The sequence below is a fragment of the Typopeltis vanoorti genome, chromosome 20, assembly GCF_054136105.1.
Source record: "Typopeltis vanoorti isolate ZY-2024b chromosome 20, IOZ_Tvanoo_1.0, whole genome shotgun sequence".
In the NCBI taxonomy this organism is placed as follows: domain Eukaryota; kingdom Metazoa; phylum Arthropoda; class Arachnida; order Uropygi; family Thelyphonidae; genus Typopeltis; species Typopeltis vanoorti.
The window spans coordinates 15,710,341-15,736,103 of record NC_143568.1 but is presented as its reverse complement, the minus strand read 5'-3'; the positions used below and the strand labels follow the sequence as shown (position 1 = coordinate 15,736,103).

The following is a 25,763-nucleotide window of genomic DNA, read 5'->3' as shown; positions in this document are numbered from 1 at the left end:
TTAATATATTTTGGTAATGTGTTCCATTCACCCAGAATTTTCCATGTAAAAAATCTATTCCTCGCATCTCTGTTCAACCCCACTCTTACATAACTTTCAGGGATGACCTTTGGTTCTTCCCTTCTGCATTTCTTCAACTCTTTCCATAGCTAACATTCTAGATCCCTGATATTGTCTTAGTCACTCATCTCTGGACCCTCTCCATTTTTCCACATCACAGTGAAAACCAGACGACCAAATCTGAGCACGGTAGTCCAAATGTGGTATAGCTAATGCAAATCAAATATGATATAATATCATATTTGATATATTATGTGTGCTTATCATATTTTCTTCATTTATTCTACTTTTCCAGCTGTTATTTATGCTTTTTATTTCAGTTACCCTCAGTTTGTGTTTGTCATATTTGTTTATACTATTTACATTTGTGATTGTAATGATGATGCCACTTAGAGAAACATTTACAGTTAATATGTTGTTTTTATTTCTTAATAGCTGCTGCTGTTAATCTTTATATTTTGTTTACACATCTTATATTTTATCAATACTTTTGCATATATATATATGTGTGTGTGTGTTCATAAAGAGGTGGTTCATCAGTAGTGACTTTTTCACATAATTCAATTTGTGCTATGCCTAGTACTGCATCTAGCTGTGTGTTTGGTGTGCACATCAGTGTGTCTCTTTGTGCATCCAAAGTTGACTCATGTACACCAGGGAGTTAATGTCATATTAGCTTTGCATTATGAAAATTAATATTTTGTCCATAGTTAAATATAAATTTTACATTTTTCAGATTGCAAGAAAACATTCTATCCACTTCTTAGAAACAAGTGCAAAGGCAAATATCAATATAAAAGAAGCATTTGATCAGTTAGCAGAAGCTATATTAATGAAGGTAATTAAACTGTAAAATATAATTGAAATTGTTGAATGGCAGTTCTTATACTAAGATTTTGTTTGTGTAGCAGTGACATACATATGACATATCCCAGTTTATTCATATTTTTAAGTAATTTGTAGCAAACAGTTATCAGTTTTGTATGCTTTTAGTATGGAAGATGAGTAAACAGGAATTAGAAGAGACAGAAGTACTATGTACAAAATATCATTACAAAAGATTTGTAGAGAAAGCTCTGCATACAAATAAAAATGTCTATACTTTGTTTAGACACTTTGTTGACTTTCAGAAAGTGGAATGGGTTGTACTTGAATCTTATGAAGTGGACAGGAACCTCATATTTCTATTGAAGAACATCAATGACAATGAAGAGGCTGCTGTGAGAAATTGTGGAGAAGTGGTTTTGGACAACAAGAGGCTGAGACATGGAGACCAAATATCCATCTCCATCTTGCTTTTGGAAGAACAATGTATGTCATAAAGGATACTGTAAGGGGAATTTCAATTCAAGGTACAAAAATAATTAATTTATGATTTGCAAATGATACAACAATTATTGAAGAAGATGAAGAGAAACTAGAAAAAGCAGTGCTGAAGTTAAGTGAAGAAGGAAAAAAAACTAAAGCAATGATTTTTGAAGAGAAGAGGATGAAAAAAAAGCAAATAAAGATCAATGGATATGAGTTAGAAGTTAGAAACTTTACATACCTAGGGTGCAATGGGATACACGATTTAGACTGTAAAAAAGAGATAAGATCTCAATAACGAAAGTGAAAATAAACCTATAGGCAATGGACAAGATATGGAAAAGTAAATCAGTGAGCCTTCCCATAAAGCTGAGACTGCTGGAAACATGCATATTCAAAAGAATGCAGTATGGTTGTGAGACATGGGTAATGGTCAAAGACCGTGAGATGAATATTGGCTTTCGAAAGAATATGTTAGAAAGATTCTAGAAATTAGATGGTTGCCAAAGGTAAAAAAATGAAGAACTGTGTAGCAAAGTAAACTGCAAAGAGAAGCTAATGCAGAAAATAATTCAAAGAAAACTAAAGCTGTTTTGGACATATCTGCAGAATGGATAAAGTAGAAAGATCAAAACCTTGATTCTTGGTACAATCAATGGCAAAAAGAGGACAGCCAAGGCGTGAGTGGGTAGATAATGTGAACGAGTGGTGCAGAAAGAGTTTACAAGCTTTTGAGTCACCTGGCATTGAACAGAGACAAATGGCAAAAGAAGGTGAAACAAGCATTTAGACACGAATGGGCACTGATGATGATGATGTTGCATTTTATGCTTATTTCAGATATTAAAAGTGAAAGTATGATTCCTGTATGTTGCATCTAGACAGACATTAACTAAGCAACCTGAAATATTTAGTATTCATGAAATGTGCATCAATTAAAGCTTACATCCTAATCAGCTGTTTAGGTTCACTTATGTTGGTTTTAGTTTTCAATGATAAATGTAGTTTATCTTAATAAGGTTTTACTCTTTTACCTGATAATGAGCACTGTAAGGAATACTGACTACATATACTGAATTTGATGTAATGAATCAATAGTTATCTGATGCATTAAACTCTTCAAAATGGATATACTGTAAGTAATAGTAGTTATAATGGCTGGTATTGCTGTGGTACTTGCACATTTCACAGACAAGAACTGTTATAATCAAATTCCTGACACATACCCTTAGGAGCATACGTGTCAGGAATTTGATTATGTATCATACTACAGAATATTATGATAGTATTACTTGAAAAAAAAAAAAGAAGTCATCATTACTACCTGTTGACAATTTTCCTTCAAATTAATTTATCTGTCAAGGCTCTAATATTATCAAATCTTATATTTCTTTCTTCTAAGGGAATCACCTAGATCTTGGTCTTGCTCTGGATATTTTTCCTGACATTCTAGAAGAAGGTTTGCTAACCTTACCCCTTTCATTCTGTTTAATTGGCCCCACCACCTGGATTAGTCCTGCATTCCTGAATAATTCCTGAAGACATTCCTGAATAGTAACAAGGTTTCCGAATACTGCTATTGATGCTATCTGTTCAACTGAGAACTCTCATATCTGTGATCTCCAGTCTTTGGTCAAGTGTTTTATTTCTAACCCAGTTCATGGATCAATAAGTTAAAATTGGTTTGAACATTGTCTTGTATATAGCTAATTTAGTGTTTTTGACTCATTTCTCTCTCATTCCATATAAATTTATTCATTTGACTTCCTACTATACCAGTTTTGAAAATTCTGCTGTCTCTTTTCATATTTAATTTGCCATCTTCACCAAAAATTGTGACTAAATAGCTGAAATGTTTATTTGTTCTCTATAGGTTCTCCTTTCAGGATTCAACTGATGTTTTTTAAATGTTTTTACTTATATTCATATTGTTGATTTTCATACCAAATTTATACCACTGTTGTTCAATTTAGTCAGGGAATCATACAGTCATGTACTGGATTTATTTAGAAGTATAACGCTATCTGCATAAAGTAAAAAGCTGAGATGAACATCTCCAATTTTCATAACAGATATACTTTCCTAATTAACAGATAATGGAATCCATAGAACCGACAAAGACTAAACATGTTATAAATGAAGGTAATGTGTCCTGAATATCAATTACAGAGGCTTCCATGACTGATTTTAATTGGATAAGAGACTTGGATATTTAGGAATGTAATATTTAAGTGATATTTAAGAGAATAAATTCTCTTAAATATCATTCATACCTGCTGTAACATATATGGGGAGCCCAGGTCCAGCCCTGATATCTCACTTTATATCAGAGGTCTAGTCATGTTAACTTTTAATCCTGGTTTGCAGGATTAAAAGTTAACATGACTAGACCTCTGAGATTTCTTCTGATCATGACTAGATCTTCTGAGGCACATATTAGCTGGTGCTAATATGTGCCTCAGAAGAAATCATGAATATAGGCATTTGAAAAAAAAAAAAAATGTATGTATACATATGTCATCCTTTCAGAATTATTGTTACACCATAAGTTATCTTAAGAAAGCATTGCTATAATTGTAGCTTTTGAACCATTTTGTACGTAGTATTCTGCTAATATAATGAGAGGAATTATTATTAAACATTGATTAAATAATAATCATATAATTAAAAAAAATTAATCTGTTGCACTTTATTAATTTAATTGGTTTTAGTGAATTATAGTAGGCAGTGAATATTAAATAATTGTTTATATGTGCATGTGTGTGTGTATATAAACATTAATATACATCCATTGTAACAGCAAACATCCCACAAAGATCAGGTAGAGACCCCCGATAAAGTCAGAATTTCGACACAAGACAATAAGAATTTAACAAAGTGCTGTTCAGGTAAGTATTCTTGTCCTGAAATTATTACATTAAATTTGTATTTTATATAGTAATCTGTCTTATCACATAAGGAAGGCAATTTGTGTTCTGATAACTGAAGGGTGAGATAAACTAAAGTACAATTACATGATGCTATACTAAAAGTTGGTTTATATGCAAGGGTTGATTAATTGAAGGTATGTTGTTTTGAAAGTTGGATAAAACTGTGAATTACTATACTAAAGTTGTTTCATATATTAGTTAATAAACTCAAACTGAATTATATTTTTTTTTTCTTACTCTTTCTGTGCTATTTTTTATATTTACTAATACTTCATTATGTTTATTGTACTTTCAAAAGTATTTAGACATTTCTCTAGTGAAATTATTCATACTAGACATTAAAGAAAAGAAAGAAAGTAGAATTCATAAAGCAGCACGAACTATAATCTCATTTAATAACAGAAACCAAAAAGAATCACAAAACATGACTGATTAACTTTTAGAAAGATTGCAGTTTTTTTAGAATGTAGCTGTATGCTGTATCAAGGCACTTAGAGTAGCCTTTGCAAAGCCATCTGGCACTGTTTTTAGAAAGATGGAAGATTAGATTCTTTATCTTACCAGAAATGTCAATGGACCAAGAAAATTTAGAGGGGGACAGCAATCTCCATTCATCTTTAAAATGTATAATGAATGAGAAATTCCCATTCATTTTTTTTTTTTTTTTTTTAAATTCTTAGTATGTATTCTGAAGTTGAATCATATAAGACCTAGTTAATATTAACTTACATATTTTTTTTTTCATCAAGAACATCATATATATATATATATATATATTTATTTCTTTATTTATTCAAAGTATACTCCTTCTCTCCCTTACTAAGGAAGATATGTGGAAAGTCACCCACCATGTAAGGTACATGTTTGTGCTAGAGAAGATTTTCTCTTGATGGTTCTGGTCCTTTTTTTTTTTCAGTTCTTCCTCATTTTTCAGCATTCTCCACTCTACTTCTGATGAGGATTTTTTTCCTCCATGTCATGGGGAATAGGAACCTGGTAAAGTGTGCCTTGTGTGCTTGGCAGTGTGACTTGTGGTCATCCGGAAAGGTGAATCTAGTGTGTGTATATACAGTGATTTGGCCCCTGCTTCATCAAGATGGGGGGGGGGGGGGGATCTTTGATGGCTCAGCAAGGTCATTTGCCTAGTTGGCTTGTCTTATCCCCATGGAGGTCTAGGAACAACATTCTGAATGGTTGTATGGCACCGGTATGGTGTCTGGGCGACCTGGAATTCTATGCTTAATTGAAAGATCAAGGATTATGACAGCCATATATCGAATTTTGATAGGGATGGTAATTTTATACCAACCAGAAATACCATCCTTACATTTACCCCCCCCCCCCCAAATCCTTTCAGATTCCATTAAAAGCAGGCTATCTCAGCTGTTGTGAAGCTTTATATTCCAAGTCCTTTGTAATACTTCATGTACCAGAAGTATAATTGTGCTCAAACTGCATCATGGCCCAATATCATTTATCCTCATCCAAAAGATCAGGAGAGGGAGTTTACCATCTCAACAACAGAAGACATTAACTGGTATGCCTGTCCCACCACCTCACAATTACATCATCTTTGAACATGATTCAGTCTACTTATTAGATTGCACTGTCTTCTAACGAATATTGCTTCATTCCTGAAAGCAAACCAAAAGTGATTCCTTCAAATGAAAATCCTGTAAAATTAATGGAATGTGCACCATACAAAAAATGTTTTCAGACATTCCAGCAGATTTATAATTTTTTATTTATTTTTTCTGTCCAGAAGACCAGAAAATCAAAACCAGAAGTCAGGTGGATTCACCAAACAGAATTTAATACATTTCTACAATGGAATTAACATCATTTTTGTGAAAGCATAAGTCATTATTCGTTTGTATGTTTAGGAGACTGATTTGAAACCTGATGAGTATCTTATATCATAGTATGCTGCTATCATGTAGAAGGATGAGATGGGGATGGACCTGCCTGTAGAGGAGTTGCCATCCTCATGAGCAGTCATACCCATTCCCATCAGGTCTCACTAATCACTGAACACACAGGCATTTACCATCTACTTCTCACTAGATCTTCTTGCTCTTATTATTGTATGGTGCATCTGTCTCCATTATTATTTCTTATCAGATCTTACTGGAATATGGAAACTAAATATATTGTTGGGCTGTATTCCCTAGAACCTGTACTAAATTATAAGAAATTGAAATACTACCGATGGTCCATCATTTACATATATGTGTTAAGTTCTTTACAAACAGTAAGAAACTGGCCACATCCATTATACTCTTGGATGCATATGTGTTGCAAAAGCGTCTTTCGCAACACATAGAGGATTTTTCTGGACATCCACCTTTTTATGGATCCCAGGCCACATTAGGCTACCACTTGTCCCTTACATCATCTACCTACCTCTTATACTGATTATAGGCAGATCGTTAACAAAAACATATTATCCCAGTGGCAAATATCATGGAATAGAGATGAATAAATTATATGAGTAAGGTTGAAATCAAAATGTAGCAATTTATTTTGTTTGGGGATCAAAGAGAGAGAAAATTGTTCTTGTTTGGCTTTGTATAGATTGTACTTATCCCAGATTTTCCTTCCTGTTGAGGGATAATGATAAGCCTATATGTGTAAGTACTGTGCATCTGCTTTTACTGTATCATAGTTTAATAGATGACTTCTTTTTAATGGGTACAGCCATCATTTTACTGCTTTTAGTAGTGTGAAGCAGATTTTATCTGCTGTATCAAATATATCTTGTATTTTAAATTTCTTCAAACAACTTAATATGGATCATCTTGTATAGAGATATTTTAAGCTGGTATCATGCAAATTTTATATTTTATATATATATATATATATATATATATGCACCATGCCATTAAAAACTAAACCAACCAAAAACAAAATACAGAACAAAGTGATTCCTGTTACCTTCTTTTGCAGGTTGAATTTTCCATACCAAAGAAATAAATAAAAATAACTTACTATAGTACATGAGTAAACAGGGTTGTGCCAGATGAATGTTTTTTTTTCTTCCAAGGTGGTTTCTGACAAAAGAGCATTGGTAAAATTAATGGAATTTTATTTATTTAATAATGATATAATTTATTATATCATTATTAAATTAATGGTCTTTGGTCCGCGCGGTTAGCCTAGTGGCTATGCGCTTCGCAACCATATGCCTGGGGAAGGAGTGTCCTAGGTTCGATTCCTGTTGGTGACGTGAGGAGCTGAAGGATCTTCCTCAGCCATAGCCAAGTTAGCCAGTCTTGGGCGTGGACAGCAGGGGTTTTTCATTCCGCAAAGCAGGCAAACTGGCCTTGAGAACTCAACACTACAGGCCAAAGGATACACCGGGGCATAAGGCTGACCACCTTATCCTGTAAACGGATTGAGGTCCGATGATCGATGGACCCTTGACACCGCAAGGTAAAAGAGGGTATAAGGAAGATGAAGATATAATTTATAATGTTTTTATTATGCAAGTATGTGTTTCGTATAAGCTACAATTATTATTATTTTTTTTATTTTTTTGCTAGCTGATATAGTCAATCCCAACAACTTTACACTCTCATGAATTAAAAATACCAGGAAATTATATACTTGGTTTAATCCTTTATCCAAGCATAAGCAAACAAGTTTGCACCTGAACTATTTTCAGGATTGGGACAATTTGTATAAAGAAACTAATGACTTCACATTACTTGTCTTAGTATAATACAAAGCACATCTCCTTATAAACATTTATAATGCTATTTATTATGGGAATGGTCACTACCCAGACCAGTTTAGACTTCCTTGAGGTCTAATCAGTGGGAGTCAGACCCAGAGTTATTACTAAGGTTGAAGTAATGCAGAAGTCATATTTTCATATACGAGTAGCAAAGAGGTGTCACACTTTATTATTAAAATACTCTAGATTAGAGAGAGTTGTTTGGAGGTTTTTCACTTGGTTATACTATAAGTTAAAGATACCAGGAAATTGTATACATGATTTAATCCTTTATCCAAGTGTAAGCAAAAAGTTTGTACCTGAACTATTCAGGACTGGGGCAACTCGTATAAAGAAGCTAATGACTTCACATTACTTGCCTTAGTATCCCATAATGTAAAGCACATCTCCTTGTGGACATGTAAAATATTATGGGATGGATACTAAGTCAAGTAATGTAAAAAATGATGGCAAACCATGACAGAATTTCACGCTGGCTACGGCATTGCCTGGTTAAACAAGGCCCCCGTTGTTTAGCCAAGGGAACCAGTGAAAAGTCAGCTACTGGAAAAATCCTAAAATCCACCCCAACTCAACATCGCCAGAGTTCAAGATTGGTACTATCAACATAAGAAGCCTGAATGGCAAAGAAATGGAGCTAGCTGAAAAATTGGATAAGTACCAGATCGACATAATAGGGGTGACTGAAACAAAAAAGGCAAAAATTGGTGAGATCTTTCTGAGCAATAAATACAAAATGTTATATTCAGGCAATGACAATTAAGGAAAGGAAGGAGTAGCCGTGGTATTCAACACTAAATACGAGGCTAATCTTCTTGAATGGCAGGCAATATCAAGTAGAGTGATGTGTGCAAATATGAGAATGATTGAACTGGACAATGAGACTTAGTTGTGCCTATGGTCCCACAGAAGGTTCTACTAAGGTAGAAGTGGAGGAATTTTTTGAGGCTTTAGAGAAAGCAACTGACAAAGCAATGAAAAAGGAAAAGTTGGTCCTTGTTGGGAGTCTAAATAGCAGAGTAGGAAATGATTGTCAGTCAAAAATATATTGGGAAAATTTGGAGAAAAAAACAAGCAAAGCTAATAATAATTGCAAATACTTGTTGGATTTCTGCTGAGGACATGGACTGGCTATTACTAATACCATTTTCCAACATAAAATTGTGCACAAATTCACCTGGAGAGAAGAGGCAAGGAATAAGAAAAGTCTTATTGACTATGTTATTGTTGATAGTGATGTTTTCTCCCTGGTGCAGGACACCAAAGTATACAGAGGATTTAAAATTGCAAACAATCACTATTTAGTGTTGAGCAGGATAAAATTGAATTTCATATCGAAAAGAACATGTAAGAAAGTTTTAAAGCGAATAAAAGTTGAGCAGCTCTCAGATATAAACTGTAGACTAAAATACCCAAACATGATTGAAGAAACAATGAAAGGGTTTGAGAACAGGAACCAAATCTTGGAGATTCAGTGCCAAGCACTGAAGAAAACTGATTGATTCAGCCTGAGAGGCATGTGGTGAAGTTGTCTCTAAGGATAGAAAAATCAGAACTCCATGGTGGATGGACACAGGAAGTTAAAGGTGTTTAACCACTTCTGGATAAGTGCCATAGAAAAGTTTGGCACAAACCCAAGTGGTTGTGCTTGCTATCTCTAGGGTGTTCAACCTTCTCATTGCATTTGGTGGTGGATGGTTCCTTATCTTCTAACTATACTACCAATGCTGGACCCTGCAAGGTTCTGTCTGACCTTTAACCTACCCTTTAACCCAACCTGGAGTTAATTGCTCCAGTTGATCACTAATGAGCTTTTCCATTTCATGCAGTGGTCTGTATCAATTGCAGTTAAAATGTCCTCAGTATTATAACCTCTGCTAGTTAAATCTTACTGTAGTTGTCTTTCCCATCTGGTCAAAAATATAGCTGCTTAATTATATAAATCAAGTGGATATTAAATCCAGCATTATTTCAAAGCCAAATTTAGAAACTATGAAAGCTTCATAAAGAAGTTGACCAGAGAGCTGATAGTAATACACTTGCCAGCATTTAAGAGTTGTCCTAGCGCAGACCATATGGAAGACATAGGTGCCTCCCAAGTGTCTATATAGTCACTTTTTATTGGTCCATTTTGATAAGGTTTCACTGGCCTGACAGCTGTTTCAAACTAGTTGGTTCTCTTCAGAGATCAGGCAGAAACCTTAAGAGAGCAAAAACTCTCATTCAGTACTAAGGAACTCAAAGTGTCGGAAACGTGTATTTTTCATAAGCGAACTCTTGGTCAGTTCGTAAAGTATTTACTAAATTAAAGAGCCCAAAGACTTCATTTTGCCAATGCACGATTATATAAATCAAATGTGTATTAAATCCAGCATTATTTCAAAGCCGAATGTAGAAACTATGAAAGTTTCGTAAAGAAGTTGACCAGAGAGCTTAAAGCATTTACAAGTTTCCCTAGTGCAGACCATATGGAAGACATAGGTGCCACCCAAGCATCTATATATTCACCTTTTATTGGTCCATTTTGATAAGGTTTCACTGGCCTGACAGCTGTTTCGAACTGGTTGGTTCTCTTCAGAGATCAGGCAGAAACCTTAAGAAAGCAAAAACTCTCATTCAGTACTAAGGAACTCGAAGTGTCGGAAAGGTGTATTTTTCATAAGCGAACTCTCGGTCAGTTCGTGAAGTATTTACTAAATTAAAGAGCCCAAAGGCTTCATTTTGGCAATGTGCAATTATATAAATCAAATGGGTATTAAATCCAGCATTATTTCAAAGCCGAATGTGGAAACTATGAAAGTTTCGTAAAGAAGTTGACCAGAGAACTTACTGTAATGCACTCATTGGCATTTATTACTATACATGCATTACTGTAAGCTCTCTGGTCAACTTCTTTACGAAACTTTCACAGTTTCTATGTTTGGCTTTGAAATAATGCTAGATTTAATATCCACTTGACTTATATAATTGTGCCTCAGTGAAATGAAGCCTTTTGGCTCTTTAATTTAGTAAATATAGCTGCATAGATCTTAATCCTCAAAATCCTACTGATTCTTTACTTAGTACAGATTAATAGCAGAACTTATTTTTCTTTTGTTGTGGCTTTTTTAGATATGACAAGATAGAATTATTCATGTTGCACGGGTTTATGATTTCTCAAATGGCAAACTGACTATAACTTGCCTAGGGCTATGTACTTCAGAGTTTTAAATTCTGTGCCAGGCATTTGTTGTATTAAGGTATTTTATCTGGCATTGGGTGTGCACAGTTAGCCTAGTGGTTACGCACTTCGCAACCATATGCCTGGAGAAGGAGTGTCCTAGGTTCAATTCACGTTGGTGATGTTAGGAGCTGAAGGATCTACCTCAGCCATAGCCGGTCTTGGGCGTGGATAGCAGGGTTTTTCCCCAGTTTATCCTGAGGTTTTTCCTCTCGCAAAGCAGGCAAACTAGCCCCGTGAACAGACACTTCGACAGACGTGGGATACTACCGGGAATAAGGAGCAACCAATCTATTCCGTGGGATTATCGGTTATGGAAGCTTACGCGGTATAATGTGTAGGCCTGTGCGAAAGTGTAACATACGATGATCTGTCATTGTTTTTTTGGCATTATTTCAAATATTTTTGTGGGATGACACATGAGGATCAGCATGTGTTTCTGTGTGTACTTGGAGACTTGTAAACAGAACAGGAATGCAATATACATAATTACTATAGTCTCATTGGTGTCACAGCAAGCAAAAAATTTTGTCTGTTTTTTTTTTTTAGTACTTGAATTTGAGGTGAATGTTGTTTGTGGTTTAGGAAGTTGAAGACGTTGTAAGCCATTGGACAATATGACACACAACATCTGTGCATGAGTCAAATTTTGGTTTGAAAGGGGCTAGGTTTTTATTTCCATATAGAGACAGGTTATTAAACCATGAACTATGATTGCCATGCATAGTAGCCATGATCATTTTTAAATTTATGATCATTTTTTCATCCCAAGACTCGAACATTTTTCTGGAGCAGCACTGTGTGACTGTATTTGCATTATAAATAACAATTATGGAATATCATATTATCTGAAGCTGAATGTGACTGTTATAAATGTTGCCAACCTTGCTGGCTGAGTGGTTAGTGTATCTGCTCTCCAGACAACAGGTTGTGGGTTTGAATCTTTCTGCAGGCATAATTATGATTGTTTTTAGGTGGGAGATGAATTTCATTGCCAAGTGCAAGACCAGTGGCTTGCTTACTGGAGGCCTGAACTGGCTTTGCATGAAAAAGTCTCATGTTTAGTCTCTAGAACAGGGTTTCCAGATTGTATAAGAATAAATGAAAAAAAAAAAAAAAAAAAAAATCCTTACCCACCCACAGTACAAATGTACTATAGGTTTACTAATAACCTGTTGTAAGTGTTAATCGTTTAAAAAAAAAAAAAAAGAAAACCTCGAATGCAAGGTCATTGACCTGGCCTTGCATTCCAGATTGTCCTATAACTGTTTTTTGAGATTCATATCAAGATTTAGAATGGTCGAGCTATTAAAATTTTATTTTAATAGCTCGACCATTCTAAATCTTGATATGAATCTCAAAAAAAAAAAAACCTTAAACATTACACAAGTTGAGAAGTTGGCACATTGGATAATGGTAATGATGCAGAGGACCCTGACGTGCAGAAATAAAGAGGTTATGATTCCATTGTATGAGACTTTAATAAGGCCTCATATGGATTATTGTGCACAGATTTGGTCACTGGGTTTTCATGGCAACAAGGATATGTAAGAAAGAATCCAGAGAAGGTTCTCAAAAGTGGTTAATGGTCTTTGGGATGTGACATATTAAGACAAATTGAAAGAATGCAAATTGCAAAGCCTTGTAAATAGGAGAAGGAGGGGAGATATTATTATTATGTGACACTTCCAGGGAGTCTAAAGACTCATCAAGGGAGAGTGTGCCAACAGCATTGAATGATTGATCCCTTCCAACTACTAACCACGCTCAAACTTGCTTAACTTTTTGCGTGAGCCATTAGTAGCAGAGGCTCTACCAATTGATCAACTTTTGCTGGCAAAGGTTGGTCGATTGGTAGTCGAAGGCGTATGTGAGCAGAAGGTTCTGTGCATTGGAGAGTGGCTGGTGAGTGGAATGCATTGCCTGAATGTGTTGTGAATGTCGACACATTGAATCAGTTTAAGGCACGATTGGATTGATAGTGTGTTACCTCCCACAATGAGTCTGACTCTATGGAGGTCAGATGTTAATAATAATTTTTTTTTCCCTGAAAGTCTAGAATGATGTGGCTTCAGTATCTATTTATATTCAGTAACTATTCACTGAAACTCTGTAGAGTTTCAGTGAATAGTTAAACCCATTATTACAAAGTTGGAAAAGCTACAGTTTACAAATTTTGGACCACTGCAATAATTAGCCAGTCTCATGTGATATTATCTTTCTCTCAAATTTTTCCCTTAAATTTTTGATACCTTCGTGAGTAGCATACTCTGGGCATTTTCCAGACTACCTAAACCTGAAAATTTTTGTGGCACAATTAATTCTCCATGGAATGACTGTAAAAGTCATTGTTCTAGAGTGAAAGAATAATAGCCTATGGATCACTTCACACAGTATTGCCATTTGTTGATATGTTGGGCTTTTGAGCTGCCAGTCCAGTATGAAGAATCCACCATGTACAATATCGTGTTAATGGTAGATGTGACAGTAGAACTTACCGATAATCCTAATTAAGTCCGAACAGTCAATGTAGCGTTTTCTAGAGCTACCTGTTGGTCAGTTTTTACCAATTTTTTATGACTCAATAGATATAGCAGTTTTGGTCCATCTTTCCACATTGTTGTTTACTGTTAACTTCAGCTTGTTGAAGCAGTGTACAATAGCATAATGACAAATTAGTGATATAAGGATAATCAAATATGAAATTCCATAAGTTTCTTACAGTGAGTTATACTGTTATTACTTTGATATTCTGGTATTTCCTGCACAATTTGTTTTCCCATGTTTTTTCTTTGTGTATGTTTGGCGATATGTCTGAATAAAAGTATTCAGACATATCGTCAAATTACTTTTGGTAGGTTTAATGTGAAGTTAAGGTAAATTTTGGTTTGTGGAGCTCTTTGCTTAATGTTACTTTATTTATTTTTATTTTTTACCTTCTAGCCTTGTAGCAAATTTAGAAGATATACAACACACTTTTGAGAAGGTAATGTATGTTTTTAAAATAAACAAATATATAATAATTTATGAAAGTTCATTTTTCATGGAAACACTAAGGTTTTATGAGAACTTATTTTTAAGTGCATTAGTAAACAGTGTAAAAAGTTGTGCTCAGAATAAGAATTTTCACATACAGCAATCCCTCAATTAGTGTACCTAATGTGTTCTTTAAAACAGGCGCATTAATCGAAAATGCACTGATCGGATATAATAACCTATGAGAAAAAGTATAATTCGTTCCTCAAATTTCTTTTCTGAACCTTAATTTTTTTATAAAAGAATTAAGGTATGTCTCGACGCCTAGTTAAAGGAAAACCACGAAGCTGAAAGACAATAAAACATATTCAGAATATAAATTTTATTATTTTACTTCTTAACAAAGAATTGAGCTATCGTAATTTGGGGGGGCATTTTGTTAATTTTTTTCATACAACTGACGGTATGGCCCTATTGCCTCTTTTACTCTTCTGCAAATTTTATCTTCATCAGGATCAGCCTCTAAGCATTGCTGCTTAAAAACTTCGATTGTACAAAAAATATTTTCAAATTGTTTCTGTGAAATCTCTTTTGGCTGACTATCAGTGGTTAAATTTTCTTCATAATCTTTGGGATCTTCCTGCTGTGCCTCTAAATTTAGCAGGTCGGAATCACTCAATTCTTCAGAATGAGATTTAATTAACTCTTGGATGCTATTATTAAAGGAGAGAAAGAAATGAAGGACGTACGAATTGGTCGCCACCACGCAAAATCACGTGCTTTATGGATAATATTTCCCAACTATTATACAAGCAAAGAATTACCACTTTAAAAACTACAATGATCATAAAAGAGAAGTTAATTTTCCGACATGTAATAATAAACAACTCATCCCAGAAGACGGATTGATTATACTATTATCGGAATAGATTCTGTTATAGTGTGACATTTCCTTAATTTATACTTTTATTGTGCTCGCCTACTTATATCACTTATCTTAGATTGTCGCTGTGTAGTGTTCTCACTTTTACTATATACTTCTATGGTCTGTACTCATGAAACTATCATAACACTGGACTCTTGCATTTACTGTGAAGTATATTAAATAAATTAACAAAGGTAGACTTCTGAATAGAGTCTGATCCTCAGCAATAACGATCTGGAGTTACCTCCTAATCAGGTTCTTGATCAAGCTGCGCCAGCCAGATCCCTAGGTTAGAAATTCCTCTTAACCAAAGAGTAACCCTCAGAAAATATATTAAGTAAATCAATCTATTAATTACTTTTTATCTCAGTTTTATCTCTCTCTTAAAATACTTTAGTTTACAGTCGTGGTCTCTGTCATATAATTCTTTCCCGCTCAGATTCAGATATTAGCAAGCAGTGCATTGGATTCAATTCAAGGCACAAAACAGGTTAAGATAAGATACATTTATTAAATTCCTAAGATCACACATTTACAAGAATATACTCAATTGGAATGGAGGTATCCTAAGTTATAAAGTTAAACATAGCAACTGTAATTCACACAACATATCCAATCATAGGTTAATTTCACAGCACAAAGTTTTGTTTGCAGCTTCTAAATATCCTTACTAGTCTACACATACTCTCAAGACAATCACATCGGTAACTTTATAGATCACTACTCATGACAATTCAAACTACAATTCATTCAATTAATTACTTCAGAAATAGCCCTAAGACTTAAAACACTGTTCTCCAATCTTCGCTAAAGTCCTTTTCCTACAAGTTTAGAGTTCTGAAACATAACATCTCTTTTCTTCTATATTACAATATTCCTCTCTTTCTTAACAAAGAATTACAAAAAGTTTTAACATTACCATATTTCTGGAAGTATATTCATTCTGTCATTTTATCCTTACTTCGTGGGACGAAGTAAGGATAAGATGACAGAACGAATGTCTGGTTTTCTAGACGATTGTCTCACTGGCTAGGCTTGGACTTCATGGTTCTGCCTTTCTTTCCCATCACGGACTAGAAACAGCATGGCTTGGATCGATTCACGTGGACATATGTGACGGCCAGTTCCTTCAAGCTTACTCGGAAGGCTACCAATTGTCTCCTCGTCTGTTCCTTCCGTATGACATTGCGAACTGCAATGTCATACGGAATAGCTATATGGCAGCGAATAGCTACAACTCTCTCCGACTCCACAAGAAAATTCCTAGTAGACTACAGACCTCAAGAAGAAAAAGCCCCTTGAAAGGGGGGCAAACCCCTTTTATACCTTCTCCCCTTGGCACCCTCTTTTGCGCATGTGTCGTATATTTTATTCGCATCTTCCTGGAAAACATCGAGCGCGTGCCGTTCCACACGTAAACAATTTGCCATAGGATACGCAATTCACCCAAGGTTTTCGTCAGTGGACTTTGAACTTCTGTTACATGCCTTAACATATATCTTACAAAGAATACCTTTTCCAATATAAATTCTTACAAAAAATTATGACATCGTTTACCTTTAAGTAATATTACATAAAATAGTACTAGCATAATGTTCATTAAACAATTTGTGTCTTTTCCTGTGTACAAGCATTTTCGTTGTTGTTTAGCTAAAACTTGTTGAATCCTGAATAAATTATTTCTTTAAGGAAATCTTTTCATTCAAGATCCAACAATTCTCCTTTTTGTAACATGTGCAGAAGTGTCGAAGGGTCTCGAATCTGTGGGTGTACTATGGCAGACGACATAAATTTTGGCAGTAAAAATTTGGAGCATAGTGTACATGGCAGTAGTGTAGTATGCCATTAAAAGTAACTTTGTAAAATGTTTTAAATCGGTAACTAAATTATTTCATTCTGGTGAGTGATTTTTTAAAATAGTTAGCCATAAAAATGTATAGATAGAAAATTTTTAAAATCTGTAATATTTATTTTTAAAATGTATATAGGCACACTAATCGAATTTGGGTTTCGAAAAAAAAAAAGATGCACTAATCGGGGGCACACTAATCGAGGGATTACTGTACTGTTATATTTGTAGCATGTTTAATAAAGAACATATTATCCATCTTTTTTTTTGCTGCACATTTGCTATTGTGTTCTAGCATTGTAGCAGTCAGTGAAAAGATCTGTAAGGTGTGTGTGGAGAGGGTTTATACTTCTGCATAATTGTGAGCTCCACTGATTTTTGATCTGTTTCTTTACTTCTCTCAGTTAATACAGTTTTTGCAAAGATTTTTCATATTTTGAGAAAGAATGTCTAAACTGCATTCCGTAAATCGAAATTTTGTTTGCCATCACACTTAATTATGGCATAGCCATAGGTGTTATTAGAAATACTATGCCAGATGACTATAGAATATCTCTTGTCGCAATGCTTTGAAATTTTGCATTATTTGTTGCATCACATGGAAGTTACAATTGATCTATGCAAATATCAAAAGTTGAATCTAAAAGTAAATAAGTAATTTATTTAATTATAATTTTTAATATATTTCTTTATTTTACATAATCCAAAAACCTCTTCTCTACAGACTGGACATTGATCTCTTTGAAACCACTTCAGGCTTCCAGTAAGCATGACTTTGAGGTTCTCACACTGAGTGATGATATTCATCTCCCACCTAGAGACATTCACAAACATCCATGCCATGGTGGAATTCAACCCACAGCTTTCTGTGGGTTAAATTCGTATCCAAATACTCAAAATCCTTTCCAGTGCTTGTACATGTCTCAGACATTTATTTCATTAGCTGTGATGACATTACCTTTTCTCAGCATGACATTTTATGGATTTTGAGTATCTGGAATGTCTTTTGTTTCACTTCCTTCTCCCATTTCTCAAATCCACAGTTAAGTGCTGTTCCAATATTCTTAAAATTTGAAAGTACTGCATCACTGAAAACTATATGTATGATTTATTAATAAAATGAAAATCCTTTAATTTCATTATGATCCTTTCTTGTTGCTCTCTCTCTCTCTGTGGGTGTGGTGGTGGTGGGGGGGTGCTGATTTTTTTTTTTTCGTTAGATACAAAGATTCTAAGGATGAAACATTTACTTCAGGGATATTGTTCTTAGAACTGATTGGACTAGCTGCTTATGAATATTCTTTTCTCATAATTCAGCCAGATCATTCAGTTTGTTGTAATCTGAATTATCTCTTATGAACATTATTATTTATATAACAGCATCTTCATACAGTACTCACAGCCTTATCACCTGCTGTGAGAAACTGTGCTGCTACTGCAGCCAACTCTTATACTATGACAAATTCGCAAGCTATAACAAACTACTAGAAAGTCCTTACCAAAGCTTATAGATGAAATGTTATATAGGGTGACCCATAAGTCATGAAGAGAAAATGGAATAACTTTTTCAATTATTAATTTTTTTCATTTTATTTTATTTTTCTAGTGTTCTAAGGCAAATTGGAAAATTAATCATGGAAAATGATAACTAATATTTAAGGAATTGACAGCGTATACTAGAAATATAAATTAAATAAACTTTAATATATGCTCTCCGATATTTCGGCAAACATCACGTTGCCATCTTCTTGGGAACTTAATACAAAGACACGTGCACACAAATACTACATAGCAGCAAATGAGAACTGAAGCTAGGAAGCTAACGTTTTCCTGAAGTCCTGATGGTGACCCCTGGTGGGCTATATTGGTGGTTCTTGGCCTTTGGGCTGAAGTTCTGATAAATGTTTCCCAAATTTGGGGCAGTCTCATGCATCCAAATTTGTTGAGGTTTCCTAAGGGCTGAGGCTGATTCCATGAATAGTCTTTCATACTTGAACTTGCTGCAGTGTATGACTGTGGCTTTCTTCCATCTTATTCTGTGGTGAGTATCCAGAGCATGGTCTGCAAGCCCAGAGTGGCTGTACTGGTGAAATCGGATGTAATCCTTGTGTTCTGAGATTCTGATATTTGCTGTCCTGCCTGTTTCGCCAAAGTAAGACAATTTAAAGCTGCAAGGGACCTGGTATACACCAGGTAGGTCTAGGGGAAGTGGTTGGTCTTTAGTGGAGCAGATAAGGGATGCCAATTTTCTATGTGGTCTGTAACAAGTGGTTAAGTCATGCTTTCTAAGATTTTGTTGATTTTTTCCTTAAGAAGGTTACTTCTTGGCCTGTGGAGGTTACCAACAGACTAAAACCCTATAACTCTAGACCCTCCCGGCATATATGGGCTCCCAAAAATACAAAGAAAATGTGCCATTAAATCCTATAGTGGATGGCATTGATTCCCCACTTACAAACTAGCCAAGCATTTAGCCAAAGCGCTCTCACACTATACTGGCAACACACCATCACACACAAAAAACTCAGCCCACTTCAAAGCCAGTATAGAAAACCTTACACTGCAACATAATGACATAATGGTCAGTTTTGACGTCTCCTCCCTATTCACGAATGTACCCTTCAAAGAAACCCTAGAGCTAATCCAAGCTAAATTTCCTCCCGATATCTCAGCCCTATTTCAGTTTACAATGAACTCAGGCTGTTTCGTTTGGCAGAAAAAATTCTACAAACAGAGGGGACAACCATGGGTTCACCACTTTCCCCACCCTTGGCCAACTTCTTTATGGAGACTTTTGAAGAGAAAGCCTTAAACTCATCCCCACAAAAACCTACCATATGGCTTCGCTATGTTGATCATGTGTTTGAAATTTGGCCACATGGCCCGGATTCACTCCTCTCCTTCCTAACACACTTAAACAACCAACACCCTAGAATCAAGTTCACCCTGTAAAAAGAGGAAAACAATAACCTCCCCTTTCTAGACATACTACTCACCTGCCAACCTGATGGAACCTTGGTTTTCTCAGTTTATAGAAAACCCATCCATACAGGCAGATACATTCGCCCACAATCCCATCACCCCCCCCCCCCCCCCCCTCACAACAATATGGAGTTATTAAGACACTATTCAACAGGGCAAAAATAATCTGTTCGAGTGATCAAGCCCTAACCACTGAACTAAATCACATCCGTGACACTTTCTCAGCCAATGGCTTCCCCCCCCCCCCAAAAAAAAAAAAAACAGAAAATATTTAACCCAGTTAGCCACAACCCACCACCCCCCCTCCCCTTCACAAAAAAGATTACTCTAAATCCATCACCATTCCCTACATCCGAGGCACCTCGGGAAAAAATCAACAAAATCTTAAGAAAACATGACTTAACCACTTGTTACAGACCACATAGAAAATTGGCATCCCTTATCTGCTCCACTAAAGACCAACCACTTCCCCTAGACCTACCTGGTGTATACCAGGTCCCTTGCAGCTGTAAATTGTCTTACTTTGACCAAACAGGCAGGACAGCAAATATCAGAATCTCAGAACACAAGGATTATATCCGATTTCACTAGTACAGCCACTCTGGGCTTGCAGACCATGCTCTTGATACTTGCCACAGAATAAGCTGGAAGAAAGCCACAGTAATACAGCAAGTTCAAATATGAAAGACTATTCATGGAATCAGCCTCAGCCCTTAGGAACATGCCAAACCTCAACAAATTTGGATGCATGAGACTGCCCCAAATTTGGGAAACATTTATCAGAACTTCAGCCCAAAGGCCAAGAACCACCAATATAGCCTGCCATGGGGCACCATCAGGACTTTAGGAAAACGTTAGCTTCCTAGCTTCAATTCTCATTTGCTGTTATGTAGTACTTGTGTGCACGTGTCGTTGTATTAAGTTCCCAAGAAGATGGCAATGTGACGTTTGCCGAAATATCGGAAAGTATATATTAAAGTTTATTTAATTTATATTTCTAGTATACGCTGTCAATTCCTTAAATATTAGTTATCATGTTTAACCAGCGTATAAGCCTCTCAACAAGAATAATCATGGAAAAGTTCCAACAACGAACCGAAATCATGCAATTTTATTTTGAAAATCAGCATTCCATTATTCTAATGCAAAGAGCATGTCACGATAGAGCAGATGAGATCTGGATAACGTCACATTCTCCAAATCTGATGGCTGCAAATGGAAGGCATTTACGTGACATCGTTTTTCATAACTAATAATAATAATAATAATAAAATCTTGATGTTCTGTATTTTATTATAACAAAAAAAAAATTAAATTAAATGTTAGTTATTAAATGTTTTAACCCCTTCTTGACTTATGGGCCACCTTGTACTAAAAGAAGTTCACTCTAGCATAACTATCCACCATAACAAACTATTCCTCTGATCCCAACGAGTTTGCTGTAATGAGAATCAGTTGTACTGATATCAGTGGTGGCTTGTACATAAACACTGCAGTACCCCAAAGGAAAAAAAAAAATTAAATTTTGTTTGTGTTTATAAATGATAACAATACTTACAACATTATATAAATGGAATACAACAGCTTACATTTCAACATTGATTGAATAGTTATTAATTGGAATTGTTCGTGTATACGTGCAAAAATATTTCACTCTCACCATGAACACACACCAATAATAATATAAGTTTCATATTTTTGTATTTTTTGGCAAAAATATTTCACCCTAGCCACGAACACACACCAATAATAAAAGTTTCGTATCTCGCAGAAATAACACGTGCAGGCATACAATTTATCTGTAGCGACACTGCTCAATGAGCAGTGTCGGATTCATTTGTTACATGCAGTGACAAGTGCAAACAGATATTGGCGAGTCTCAAAATTCTATAAGTATGTCAATTTACATATTCTCGAATATGTAAATTTACTTCTTAATAAATTGGTTCCTAATTAGGAAAAAATGAATTATTTTTCTTAATTTGTATATTCAGCATCCCAACTTAAAATTTTCAGATTCTTAGCACCATATAGATTAGCTGCCACTGATCTATATGGCGCTAAGAATTCCCCCTTCCCTTGTAATTTTATATACAGTAACTACTGTTCCCACTGCTGTAAATGCTGCCAATAAATCTTCCCTTGAGCTCTTGTGTAAAACCTGGGTTTGAGTCATGATAAGATGCAAATAGCCTTTGAGGCTTTCTGGAAATATGCAAAACAGGTAAGCTGCCCAGAAGAATTGCTTTTATAGATATAATTCAATGGCTTCATAACTTATTACTAATTCCAAACAATAGTACTCTCCCTCTGAGATTGTGTTCAGCACTGTATGCGGTTTCATTTCTGAAACAGCTTCAGATCTACCCTCCTTGTGAGGCATGGTGGAGGGGGATCTCCCAGTGATGGTATGGCCCTTTTTGTTCTTATTGTTTTTCTATGCTTTTCTTCCCATATACTTTGCTCTACCTGTCCTGAGTATTTATACAATTCTGTCTTACAGATCACCATCACTGGAATCCAAAACCTTGCCACTGTGTTTGCCTTGTTGTGTTAACCTGTGGACATCTGGAAAGGGTGATCCTGGTAGTCTCGCACTACTTTGGCCTCTGCTTCGGCAAGACTGGAGGTTATAGATGGCTCAGCCAGGATCATTCAGTTAGTTGGTTTGCTTGCAAGGGCCCAGTATGCTACAATGTATCTCTTTCCCCATGGTCTGGGAACGGGATCCAAGGCTTGCTCACCAGGGCTACCCCAGATGCTGCCTGTATAGTATCTGAGGTAGCCTTGGTGTTCCACTCCCTAGTGCAGTTACTGCTTGCCAGTAAGTGAGCATCCATGTGTGGCTTTGTGGTGGTGAGGAAGTCTGGTGCTGAATTCAATCTTCTTGAGAATGAACACTTTTTCATCACCGACAGAAAACCAAACAAACAAAAAATATTAGAATCTACAACAAATACACTACTAAAGAAATTTAGTAATGAACATACCAAATGGATTTACTACTAAAATAGTCCCAAAAATGGTCCCACTACATGAAAATGCTCTTATTAAAAAAAAGAAAAGAAAAAAAGTGTACTGCAGAGGATGAAAGATGTTTCCAAACCCTTTAAATTAGATGGCCCATCAGCATATAGCATGAATATTTCCATTTCACCTCAGGAATATAAAAAAAACAATTAATATATCAAATTCCACTCCTTCTAGTGCACTTGAACAATGTATTGGATATTTTTCAGAAGTAAATTATCTCCTTGTAGGCCAAGATTTTGGGACTTCTCTATGATAGAAAACTAACTTTCTTTACACATTTATCTTCAGAATAATTGCAAAACAGCATTGAACATCCTCTTCCCTCTATCCCCTATGAGATGCTGATTGATGTTCCTTGCTCTGCCTTTATTGTGCACTTGTATGTTCAAAGCTTAATTATGGGTTCCAGGTTTTTGCAGTTCTGCAAGGGAGAGTATATTCTGGTGGTTGAACATCATCCTTCAGCTGATTAGTTATTGGTGTTTTTTGCACATCATCCATTCAAAGTCTTGATGTTGAATCAAGTGAACTTCTCCTGTCACTTAAAAGAAAAAAATTGTCTCATTATTATGCCCTAAAAATCATCATACATGGACTAGTCTTTTTTCTTTACATTGGGAGGTCCTCTATCATACATGTCAGACTGCCATCCCGTCCTTTTGGTATGCATGTTAAAGAGGCTATGGGAGCTGTTGGCATGATTGACCACATTAGCTGCACCAAACGAAACAGCATTCCTTCATAGCAGGCTTACACCCCATTCTGCAATCTACAGAAGTTGCATACACCCTCATATGTCTACCTTCAATTGTTAAATGCACACAGAGCAGCCCACTCTGATTTCTTGCTAATTTATACTGATGGTTCAAGATCAGAGACCTCTGTTGGTTGTGCTGCTGCATTTCTTAACATGACAATCTCCAACCAGATCCCACTTGATTGCAGTAACTATACAGCAGAGTTGAATGCCATTCACCTTGCACTTGTGCATCTCAAAGAAAACTATAAAAAATATAGACTCTGAGTTCTTTATAGGTTACCTCCTCTCTGATGTATAATTCACATCCAGTGCTTCAACTCTTGTACAAAATAAAGACCCTTAATTTCAATGTTCTGTTATGTTGGATTCCCAGCCACATTGGAATTAAGGGATGTGACACCACAGATGCAACTGCTAGATCAGCTCATACCTTCTCAGTGTACTGTTTGACAGTCTCTTATACTGACTGTACACAGGTTATAAACTCATCGTTAATTGCCCAGTGGCAATACTCTTGGCAGGAATCACTTATGAACAAATTGCATGAGATTAAGTACTGGCAGTCTAGTCGGTGCACACAGAAGATAGGAAGTTATTCTTGCTAGGCTCCACATAGGTCAGTCATCTCATACATTCTTATTTACTAAGAGTTGATGACCCACCTTTTTTTGGGAAGTGCATCACCTGTCTTACCATTAATCATGTTCTGGTGGAGTGCGAGAGCTTCCCACAGGAGAGAAATGACATTTTTACTTATATGGCAGAGCCCTATGTATTCAGGCACTACTTTTATTTATTAATTTACCTATCAACACTGTTGATAGGTAAATGAATAGGTGTGTCCTAGTGCAGTATGACCTTTGCTGTCCTTGCACCATAAAACCCCAAATCACCCATTCAAACTCTGCTAGGGTTGCTATTGGAGGAAGTGCATGCGCACGCACGCACGCACGCGCGCACACACACACACACACACACAGAGGCCAAGGGTTAAATAATTCAGTACTACTTTTCAAGTTTTAATATCTATAGTGGTTGTTCCACACTACACAAGGAAAATTACTTATCACCTACAACTATGACCCATTTAGTCATTCCTGAAGTGGTTTTATTTGTATATCAACTTAAAATTGAATGTGAGTATTAACCTACAAAAGTTCCTTAATTTTGCCAACATCCTTTTTGAAAGAATCCTACTCACAATTTAAAAGAAGTAGTAGAGTTTCCTTTATAATTAACCTTAGGCATATCTCATACTGCATACATATTATTACCAAGAATCATGAAACTTGAAAAGAAGAAAGCATATCGAAAGTTCCTGGCAAATAAGTAAACTCATGCTCTTCGAGAATACAGAGACAAATGTAAGAAAGCTAAACAAAAGGCATGGGAGGACTTTGGTAAGAACATAGAAAATAAATATAAAGAAGGTGGCAAGATATTCTGGAGGTTGTTGAAGAAGCTCAGAAATGGAGGAAAGAGTGCTGTAAAAGGAGTTAGAGATGATAAAGGTGACATGAAAACAGGAGAAAAAGATATCCTTGAAGTATGGAGTAATTACTTTGAAAAATTGTTAAATGAAACAAGCAATGATGACAGCACAGTGGTAAAAAACACTCAACGGGCATGCATTCAGGAATACATGTCCATACTTGAAGTAGTAAAGGCCATCAAAGGCATGAGATTTGTACAGAAATGCTCAATTATGGAGGTATAAAAGTCTTATAGTGGCTGCACTGCATAGTTCAGAAGGCCTGGACAGAGGGATGAATTCCAGATGATTGGAGTAGAGCTCTCATAGTACCCATATATAAAAAGGGAAATAAAACTGAATGTGAGAATTACAGAGGTATTTCCCTAATGATTGTTCCTGGTAAGATTTTTGCAAGTATACTTGAGAAACGGTTGAGAAGAATTGTGGAAGAAAAGCTTGGTGAAGAACAAGCTGGATTCAGGCCAAATAGAGGCTGTCAGGATCAGATCT

General features: G+C 35.7%; 1 protein-coding gene across 1 annotated transcript in view; it reads left to right on the top strand.

Moving 5' to 3' along the window:
* Positions 1-25,763, top strand: part of Rab10 (RAS oncogene family member Rab10) — a 132,145-nt gene that overhangs the window by 86,877 nt on the left and 19,505 nt on the right. The window contains exons 5-7 of the mRNA XM_090410534.1: positions 797-898; positions 4,169-4,256; positions 14,198-14,240. Coding sequence (XP_090266660.1) covers positions 797-898; positions 4,169-4,256; positions 14,198-14,205 — 198 coding nt within the window. The 3' untranslated portion in view covers positions 14,206-14,240. The remainder of the gene's footprint in view (positions 1-796; positions 899-4,168; positions 4,257-14,197; positions 14,241-25,763) is intronic.